This window comes from Portunus trituberculatus, chromosome 41 (genome assembly GCF_017591435.1).
Source record: "Portunus trituberculatus isolate SZX2019 chromosome 41, ASM1759143v1, whole genome shotgun sequence".
Taxonomy (NCBI): Eukaryota; Metazoa; Arthropoda; class Malacostraca; order Decapoda; family Portunidae; genus Portunus; species Portunus trituberculatus.
In genome coordinates, this window is record NC_059295.1 from 21,355,185 (window position 1) to 21,365,966 (window position 10,782).

Sequence of the window (10,782 nt, forward strand, 5' to 3'; positions counted from 1 at the left end):
GTCAGTGAATAATAATTCATAAATTTTTAATTTGGAATTCAATACTGTACTTACTTTTAAACAACATTTGAGGTTATGCTTGATAGAATCAAGGGAAGCATTATTATTTCTTTTTTCACTAATCACATCCAAAGTTCTTGAATATATAAAGATAACATTTTTGTTTTGTACATGACTTGTACTGTTGACATTTTGACTCCATAGAGGAATTTTTCTGTGCCTCAATTTCACACACACACACACACACACACACACACACATATATATATATATATATATATATATATATATATATATATATATATATATATATATATATATATATATATATATATATATATATATATATATATATATATATATTTATATATATATATTTTTTTTTTTTTTTTTTTTTTTACTGTTACCCAGTTTTGGTAATTATTCTCCAGATCTATTTTGAGTGTAATTTGTGTATGTGCATAATATAAGATTAATAAATCACAAAAAAAAGTTGCTATACATTTACTATGCTGGCAAGGAGGAAAACAAACACTGTAACTGCAAATGTTAAGTAATTAGCCTCACATAATCTTACATAATCCAAACTGCAGTACTTGGATGATTGGCAAAACACCTTATTAAAATGAAGACCAATGACTGGTAGAATAGAAGTAGATCCAGCAGACAGTATTTCTTCATTTTCTTAGGTTCAGCATTCCTGAATTTTTGGGGTTATAGGCAAAACATTGTCACAACTCAGTTATAGAACTTGTGTATTCTTTTTAACTGAAAAAAATTAAGAAAGTTCAGTCAAACCTATGAAGTGATGGGTTTCATATTAAAGTGTGGGTAATAAGAATGGTTAATAAATGTTTCCTACAGAGATGTTGCTTTCTATGGTTTTACACACACAACCTCAGTTGTTAGGTTGAAAGTCTGAATAATGTAAATAAAGATTTTGTGATCATCTTTCATTTGTCCTACTATTCTGTTATCTATTTAGTTACTCTTCTTTCCTTTGTCCTACTATCATGTTATCTATATAGTTACTCTTTTTTTTTTTTTTTTTTTTTTTTTTTTTTGAGGTAGGTTTTCATACAAAAGTCTTGATCCTAAAATCAGATAACAAAGAGTGGAAGTTTGTTTATAGCTTGGCATATCTGCCAGCATATAAGATGCACCTATTTACAAGTTTGCTCCTTAGCCCTTCTTGCAGGAATGTTGATGTACTTCACAGCCATTATTCTTCAATAAAGAAATAGGTACCAAAACAAAGCCACTTATATCAATGAGTTAACAGTTTTCAATACAGTATGTTTAAAATGACGGTTCATATCACAAATTTCATATCCTAAGGCATGAGGAACTATAAATTACAGTATAACAATTATTTACATCTCACTTCTTGAGTGCCACTGAAGATGATAGTTAATATATATATATATATATATATATATATATATATATATATATATATATATATATATATATATATATAATTTTGGTTTTGTTTCGGAAGCAATCTTATAATAGGGCCATGAGGACCCTATTTACAAGGCACATGTGACTATTAAGCCAGCCATCATAACTCCACCCCAAGAGAAAAGGATATCTGCTCCAGGTAATGGCTTTTCAGGGGCAGCCTATGTATCCTCTCTTCATTGATGGATGGACACTGTGGGTATAAGAAGGCACATGGAGTCAAAGTGTGTATTTACTGAACTGTTTTTTTTTTTTTTTTAAGATAAAGGTAACAGTTTTCTGGCTTAATACTTAATTTTCATATATTCTTTCAATTAATATATACTGCTTGCACACACCACTTCCTCTGGTAGTATATTCCACTACTTTATTTCTCAATTTGAAAAATACTATTTCTGTATATATTTCTTGATTCTTACATTAGTAAGCTTCTTGCTGTATTCTTTTAATGTTAGATATTCCTGCTAACAAGGCTTGTATGTTCATATTTTCTTTTTTTATTCTTACACATTGATGAATAACAGGTTTCACTCACGCTCATGAATTTATTTATAACTATAATTTGCTCTTTAGTCAGCTCTTTTGTTGATGCCATTGACACACATAAGAGGCAAAAATAATGTTCATTCATAGAAGAAAATGACAAGGTGCACACACAATTTTGAGAAACTAAAACTATATATATATATATATATATATATATATATATATATATATATATATATATATATATATATATATATATATATATATATATCACTGTGAAGTTCCAAATACAATAAGTAATACAAACATGATGAGTCACTCAAACGTAACCATCTCAGACCACAGCTGCCATGCCAATAAAATCAGTAGATTTTATATAAGTTTCTAGAGTGTTCTGTTTTGTGCCCAAAGTGATGGCATGGCATATTTGGTGTCATAATTTTGTGTGTTGATTGTAGGTTAGAAAATGTGATATGTTCAAGCTAAACTTTGACCCCATTCCTTGTGTCTGTGCATATGCAAACACTTCAAAGTGACATCATGGTGTTTCTTGGCAAAATATATTAGGTGCAGATAAGAGTTTTAGTATTCAAATAAATTTTGTTTGTTTTTAATTACTGTTTGGTTTATGTTGGATTTAGGTAATAATCTTAATATTTTAGTTAATACACACAGCCCGAAAACATTTGTAGATTCAACATCTTAGTCTCCTAAGTGAACAATGTGCAAGTTAACCCCCTTTCATCTTTTACATATCAGTAAAAATACTTACACCAGCCAAAGATAAATTGGTGTGAGGTGCAGGAGTGTTGTCCTGGAAGAGGCCATTCTCCCAGGTGTGTTGGCGTAACCAAGGTGCCAATGGTAACACATGGCCCTCTGTGGTGAACATATAGCGGCCAGAGTTCAGATTGATGGGGTTATCTGCATCAAACAACTGCAGGAGAACACAACTCTTGAGCACAGGTTTGTTCTGACCAATCAAATACAGACCTCACTTGATTTTTTCAATTTTCAGTACTTTGGCAATTTTCCAAAATTCATCCAGTTACACAAGTAAACAAATTCAATAAGAGCAAAATAAAACAATAAATTACAATACAAATCCATCAGGTGCCAGGGAAGGAACAATACATATGTGTATGTGTGTATGTGTGTGTGTGTGTGTGTGTGTGTGTGTGTGTGTGTGTGTGTGTGTGTGTGTGTGTGTGTGTGTGTGTGTGTGTGTGTGTGTGTGTGTGTGTAATTCGCTGTTTGATCTGCTGCAGTCTCTGACGAGACAGCCAGACGTTACCCTACGGAACGAGCTTAGAGCTCATTGTTTCCGATCTTCGGATAGGCCTGAGACCAGGCACACACCACACACCGGGACAACAAGGTCACAACTCCTCGATTTACATCCCGTACCTACTCACTGCTAGGTGAACAGGGGCTACACGTGAAAGGAGACACACCCAAATATCTCCACCCGGCCGGGGAATCGAACCCCGGTCATCTGTGTGTGTGTGTGTGTATTTACCTAATTGTAGTTTTACAGGGCCTGGGCTTTATGCTCGTGTGGCCCCGTCTCCATATCTACACTTATCCAATTTAAAAGTATGCACAGTCGTTGCAGACACTACTTCATTTAAACTCTTCCATGTTACCAGTCTGTAATTTAGAGTTTCTTCCTTCCTTCCGCTCTTATAAATGGGAACCACCTCAGCTCTTTTCCATTCTACTGGTACTGTTCCATTTTATATTTAGCATTTTATGATGTTGTATATAGGACTTGCTAGTTCTTCCCTACATTCTTTCAGTATTCTGCCTGAGACTTCATCCGGTCCCATTGCCTTTTCTTCATCCAGTTCTTTCATTAACTCTTTTATTTCAAGCTTGGTTACTTTAATCTCTTTCATATAATTATATTGTCCCTCTATTATCCTGTGGCCTTTCAAATTTGGATTCCTTAGTAAAGACCTCCTGGAACTTGTTATTTAACAGTTCTGCCATACTTTTTGGGTCTTCCACCATCCCATTTTCTCCTTTTAACCTTTCTATTGTTTCTTTTTGTCTTATTTTTCTGTTGGTGAATCTGTAGAACAATTTTGGTTGCTTCTTGCATTTTTCGACAATGTCCTTTTCATAGATCCTCACACACCAAAACCCAGGACAGTGAGGCCAGTCAAAAAACATTTCGATGTGCAGTATCTTAGAGTTTTTTGCTTGTTTTCTTCCAACGCACTAGAGCTGAACTCAAGGATCACAATCTTAATCTTGCTGTTATAAGTGACTAGGGATTTCTCCTGCATCAGCCACGTATCACAGTTGGCCATACAACAAACTCATCACCATAACAGTTACATCACATTAAGCAACACCATAGCCAACATCACAGGTAGTGACACCACAATGCACACCTCACCCTCAATAATATGACATAAAAGAGGCAAGGGGAGTTGCACAACTGATTATTGAAAGTAGACTCTTTTTTTTTTTTTTTTTTTTTTTTTGGGGGGGGGGGGGCAATATATCAAGACTCTCTTGCATGTGGGAGAGGCAAGTGAAGAAGGTAGTGTGATAGCACCTTTACAGATATCCATTTTCATCTCAAAATATATCAGATGGTGGTCTTATGGATACTAAAATTATTTCTCCCAATAAATGGATCAATAAATAAAATAAGTGAAAATGAAGACCTCTAGCACTGCGATGACAAGAACAGAATACTTCCAGCACCCAGCAAGTCAAATAAATATGTTTTACGTCTAATTTTGCAAATAACTAAATAAAACATATGAAGCAAATAAAAATATTTTGATGATTTACCAAATATAAGTACTTGCAGGTCTCTGAAAGGAAGAATGACTCCATACGATCCTCCAAAGTCATATCCAGGACAGAGTGGACTGTAGCATGGCCACAACGTGCTCGAGTTAAGTTGTTGAGGGAAGTGAGGATGTCCCGTCCAACATGCAAGTAAAATGGATTCTTGGTTGCCTGTTGACCACACCATTATTCAGTAATGTATATCTTGTTAATTGCAATATAATTACAATAATCCAATGTTGTAAATCACAGGAAAGAATTGTAATAGTTTAGATGCTCCATCACTTCTAATGTCTCACCTGATACAGTAGATATGTTGACTCCACAAATTCTGGTCTTAGTGGATAAAACATCACATCTGGAGAGATCCTTTGCCAATTGAATCTCTCTGGTAACACTCCATATTTTTTCCAGATAGTGTAATAAAGAGCATGTGTACAGATAGCCTCTTCCATGTCACCGGCTAAGACCTAAAAGTTCAACAATTATGAGAATTACTGAGGTTTGTGAACTTACTACACAAAAACATGCATTTTTACTTATATGTTTTCATGAATTGTTCTTATTTTATATTTTGTTTTAGATACAACAGTAGAGGAGAAAGGCGTCTAATACTTATATTGCTTCATCCATTTTACTAAGATGCTTATAGAGATGGATGGAGGAATAAGTGCAGGAATGCAGCTTTGGAATGACTGAAACATTAAAGGTGTGGAAAAGCATAAATATAACATTTTGATATACATGTAGGTCCCTTAGAGTGAAAGCAAAAATTAAGGATCTAGACAGGAGGAGGTTGCCCACATCTAGTTCATTACCTTTTTTCCAATATGTAAGAGGGGCACTGGCCAAGGACAACAAAATTACAAGATAAAAGGCCCACTGAGATACTACCAGTCCCAAAACTGAATAAGAAACCACTGTCAAAATTGTGGGATAAGTCGTCTCTCTTGAAAGAGTTCACGTCATATGAAAGGAATTACAGAAACAGGATATATATATATATATATATATATATATATATATATATATATATATATATATATATATATATATATATATCAAAGATGCACATTATTAATGTAAAAAAAATCATAAGGCAAAGTACACGACTTTTAAATGGATTTTAAGTGGAATATATTGTACGTTTCATCATAAATCTTTGTGAAATAATATGGAATGTGTATATCTACCAAATGTATTTTCTAAGCGTCATATTTTTCACATATTTTTGATCTCCCAACCAGATGTCCCCTTTAAGGTAATCTATAAAGTGGCTAAAGAGATACTGGTTAATGGTTTGTTGTTGGAATGAGGAGGTGTCAACACAACAGTCCTGTCCTTGTGTATCATCAAATTTGTTGGGTTCACGGTATCACCAAAAAGAATAGCCAACATGTTTAGAGAAATTTGTCCCATGTGATACTGCCTTAAGATGCTAAGATTTGACGAAATGCTTGTAGGTTGACTGCCAGTGTGTATACACTACTTACCTTAATTGCACCACTTAACAAAGATAGTGACCTGATATATACATATAAAGAGATTTATTCTCAACATTTAAATGATAATAATACACAAGATGCTAGTCAGGAAGGTAAAGATGGATCAAATCTTACTTGTATTCCAGCAAATGCAGCCTGAAGGGAGTCAATCCAAGTAGTGTGTGTACCGCCGTTTTTCATGTCCACATTAACATAGAGTGGATGGTCTCCAACACCAGAATTACAGTCAGGACGTCTGAAAACAAACACAGAGTCTTTTATAGAAGAAACATTTACAGTCAGTGAATACCAATCTTGCTTACTTGATACTTCATCCATGGCTGGAAGAAAGTGACCAACTCTGGCAAAGAGTGATGTCTGTATGCTAATGCGCTAGTGAGCTAGACTCAGTTGTCAGGTATCCAATCAGGGTATGCAATTCCCAGAGTGATACAAAGCTTATCAAATACTTCAGAACTGACATGGGGAAAGAAATATGTTGGAGCCTGGAGGTCAAAGAAATTGCACCAAAAGTTGTGTGACAAATTCATCAATTTAGAGTTTAGATTGTCAGTCACAGAACTCCACTGTACTGCAATCTAACACCACAAAAGCTGACTCAAAATAGTGTGTTATACTGAGTTCTTTCTAAATTCTAAAACAATCATCAAGAACTTACCCCCTTCTCATGTAATGCTTGATGAGGCTGTAGGTTTCATTGAACATATAATAGTCCTCTGGATGACCAAACAATACATAGGCCTTAAGAAGATATTCATAGAAGCTGTCCAGGCCAGCTCCAACACCACTCAGCTCCCCAACCCATTTGCCTGTGTCCACGTCCACCACATTCCCTGATATCAACAAAAAATCCATTTAATAATAAATTTAACAATGAATAGTTATTAACTCCACAGCAAAAAATCTAATATAAAGTTAGTAACGTCTTCAAAACAGAAGTACAATAATCAATGCCAGTGCAAAATACATGACATCTATAAGAAACCCATTGATCTTCTAAAACATTACAGAACATTCAAAATTTATGAAGTGATATGGAAGTATTTTCAAGTAAGGAGACCATTATCATAATACTACCTACCTAATAAACCTGTATTTTCATTCCGAAGTTTCCACAGTACTCTGTTGGCTCTTCTGGCAGACATCTCGTATACAGGGTCTCCAATCAAGCGACTCAGAACCCCAAACTCAACCAGCAGGGAGCCAGCTCCAGCTGTGCAAGTGTCTGTACGACTTCCCTCTGGCACCCCACTGCGCAAATTTACCTGAAATACCCACCACTGCCACTTAAAGATTGTAGCTAAAAGCCACATTTGTCCACATCAAAATATTTTGAATAAGTACATAAATACACAAAGATCAATACATATATATATATATATATTATATATATATATATATATATATATATATATATATATATATATATATATATATATATATATGTGTGTTTAGTTATTTATTTATGTATTTACATATTTATTTATTCATCCTAGGTAGTTTTCCTTATTTGAAGTTTTCATTAACTTCTACAATCTTGAATTGTGAGCCTCCTGACTTGGTAGTTTGGTATAAGAACTACACACACATCCTAGCCCTTCTAAATACATGTGCTTGTCTTAACTCCTTTCCCCTACACTTTCACCTGTAATTCCTACAGAATTTCGTAAACCAAGAAGAGAATATATTTCTGTAATGAATGAGGCCAACTTCAATAAGACTAACAGCAGTAATTTGGTGACCTATCTATGTAATCACTGCCTGCAGTGAAAATAAGTAATGATGACCAGCAGAATAAACTGAGTAACCATGTAAGTACTATGCATAATAAACACCACACAATACTAACAATGCAGTAATCAGGAGAGAATGATTGTAATGATTTGGTCATGTGGAGAGAGTTACATAAAAGAAGGTGCATTGCCAGTTGGTACACCAATAAAGACCTGAGGAAAAGTACAAAAGAAGGACCTGAGAAGTCAAATAACTAGGGCATGTTATGTTTGATTGTGTGGGAAGACAAGTTGCCATCAGGCGACAGGGGATGATTCATGAAAGCTAACCTGGCTGTGAAAACAATGATGACTAAAGGTAGTATGTATGTCCTACCCTTGGATATGGCAGGCCAGTCTTGGAGCTCTCAAATGCTGGCATGAAGCGAGAGGCTAAATCAGATGCCATTTCCAAAAGTTCTCCATTGTACCACTCTGGTTCTAGGTTCCCAAATGGTTGACTCTTGTCCTCTATGAGTAAATGAGCAGACAATAAAGCACCCAATAGTCTGTAAGTGAAAAAAAAATTGCCATCATTGACTTTAACCTGTTTCATTTTTTTTTTTCTTTTTCATATAGAAAATCACATACATTATAATAAATATCTACAGCTTGGTGTTGGACATCAATGGCAACTCTTGAAAACTAAGGTAAAAGTACCTAATATTAGCTTCAAACACCTGCACTGTAGAATTTTTGTCAAAGTTGACATTGTCTATGACAAGTTGCACAGCATGACGAAACTCTTCCACATCACCAAGGATGGCTAGGGTGTCCAGAGTATCAATGAGAGTAAGGGAATAGTCACCAAGGATGTCATTGATGTTGATGTTGGACCTGCACATAAAGAAAATACTGAAGTAATCAAATACCATCATGGAAGATAACTCACCACATGCTCAAATGTACAATGAAGAATGAAAGTGACTGCAAAGTAATGAAGTAAACAAGCACAGTATGTAAAATAAGAAAATAGTCATTGCAACACTGAGTTAAAAATGGAAAATGCAAATACTAGAAGCAAATGCTGAGTTTTGAGGCCTTCAAAAAGGTACTACTGGCTTAAAATACACATGGTATGGAGATGAAGATGGTGAAATTGGAACCATGGAAAGGAGATGCAGCTTCTTTATTTCATCCTAATGACACCACTGCCATCTCATCTAGCATTTCTCATGATGAATTCTTTGTTCTAACGTTAGCTGATGACTCCACCTTGGATGATTCTGAGCTTGTTTCTCCCTCTCCTCGACCCTCTGACTACTTCATGTCATCCATTAAGATCTTTCACATTAATATTTTCCTTAACCTTTGAAGGCTTGTGGATCTGATGGTGTCTCTCATACTGTTCTCTGAAACTATGCCTCTGAATGCACCTTGCCTGGCCAAACTCTTTAAATTCTGTCTATCGACTTTGACTGTTCCTTCTTGCTGGAAATTTACCTATGTTCTGCCTGTTCCTAAAAAAGGGTGATAAGTTTAATCCCTCAAACTACCATCCTATCATTTTAATTTCCTGTTTAGATAAAGTTTTAATCTATCCTTAATAGGAAGATTCTTTAACATCTGTCACTACATAACTTTCTATCTAATTGCCAGTAAGGTTTCCATCAAAGTCACTCACCTGGTGATCTGGCTTTCTTTACTGCCTTGGTCATTCTCTTTTAGAGATATTGGTGAAACTTTTTCTGTTGCCTCTTGATAGTCTTAAAATATGTAGGTATATATACATGTATGTATGTATGTATGTATGTGTGTGTGTGTGTGTGTGTGTGTGTGTGTGTGTGTGTGTGTATGTATATATATATATATATATATATATATATATATATATATATATATATATATATATATATATATATATATATATATATATATATATATATATATATATATATATATATATATATATATATTTTTGAGACCAAATTAGCATTTTTAATGGAAAAAGATGCTTCTAGGCCTGTGTATCAAGAATATGGGCTTAGGCCTAATCACGAATAGCATGCACAGGTCTATTAATGTAAAACTGACAACTATGATGACTAAGTGTTCCCCAGAAAGTGCTTCCCAGGTTGGATCACCCCTCCACCACCCCTTCCCATTGCTTGTGGGGGTCCAAACACACTCCCAGTTGGCAAGTTAGGTTAGGTTACTTTACCCTATGGAAGTTAACCAGACTGGGCTATGTTGATCTCTGGCCTCTCCCCTCCCCCACTTCTGGCCTAGAGACCCCAGGGATGCACTGGGGTAGCATAGGGAGGGCGTCTCCCGGCCAAGACTCACGGGTCATCACGATCTGGTCCTCGGCCGCGGCACAGGATAGGGTTGAGCTCGTCCTCAGGATAGGCATACTTCATGTAGTTATCATAGCCGAAGTAAAACATGTCCCTCGTGTCTTCTTTAAGCCTGAGGCGCTCACTTTCCGGAAGGCTTCCATATTTCCTTTCTATACTACCGAGAGGATATCTGAATATGTTAAAAGCACACTCTGAAGCATGCACCACCAATATAAATATTACGTGTCCCCATAGCCAGTGCCTAAGTTGCGCAACCATCCTCCCACCCTTCTAGCCTGCATCGTGTCACAGGCAACACTAACAGCTGTCAGCACCCGCCACTCAGCACTCAGCAGAGGCTGCTATCTCTCAGCCGACCCAACGGCACCATCACACCACGATGACACTTGTCGCCAAGGTGGCCAAGCACCACCAAGAGTAATAGTAGAGATTCATGGTGTACGTTCC

At 35.6% G+C, this 10,782-nt stretch overlaps 1 protein-coding gene across 5 annotated transcripts; it reads right to left on the reverse strand.

The window, feature by feature from the left end:
• Window positions 1-1,079: 1,079 nt before the first annotated feature.
• On the reverse strand, window positions 1,080-10,682 carry LOC123516759 (ER degradation-enhancing alpha-mannosidase-like protein 1). 5 transcript variants are annotated; one of them, XM_045276390.1, is made up of 11 exons: window positions 10,322-10,534; window positions 9,660-9,741; window positions 8,696-8,872; window positions 8,373-8,544; window positions 7,345-7,528; window positions 6,922-7,096; window positions 6,378-6,498; window positions 5,058-5,228; window positions 4,759-4,929; window positions 2,723-2,887; window positions 1,080-1,657 (listed from the first exon to the last, which is right to left on the reverse strand). In XM_045276390.1, exons 1-11 carry the CDS (start codon window positions 10,386-10,388, stop codon window positions 1,565-1,567), a joined length of 1,578 nt encoding a protein of 525 aa, XP_045132325.1. In that variant the 5' UTR covers window positions 10,389-10,534; the 3' UTR covers window positions 1,080-1,564. The 5 variants fall into 5 exon arrangements, with proteins under 5 accessions (XP_045132325.1, XP_045132323.1, XP_045132328.1 ...); XM_045276388.1 differs by lacking the exon at window positions 9,660-9,741 and having other exon boundaries at window positions 10,322-10,682; XM_045276389.1 differs by lacking the exon at window positions 9,660-9,741 and having other exon boundaries at window positions 1,465-1,657; window positions 2,723-2,829; window positions 10,322-10,682.
• Window positions 10,683-10,782: the final 100 nt, after the last annotated feature.

Coding starts and splice junctions, on each gene's coding strand:
- LOC123516759 (XM_045276388.1), bottom strand. CDS start 10,593: ATGGTTGCGCAACTTAGGCACTGGCTATGGGGACACGTAATATTTATA. Junction 8,545..8,695: donor GTGTTTGAAGCTAATATTAG/GTACTTTTACCT, acceptor TTTCACTTACAG/ACTATTGGGTGCTTTATTGT. Junction 7,529..8,372: donor CTGGCCTGCCATATCCAAGG/GTAGGACATACA, acceptor TGGGTATTTCAG/GTAAATTTGCGCAGTGGGGT.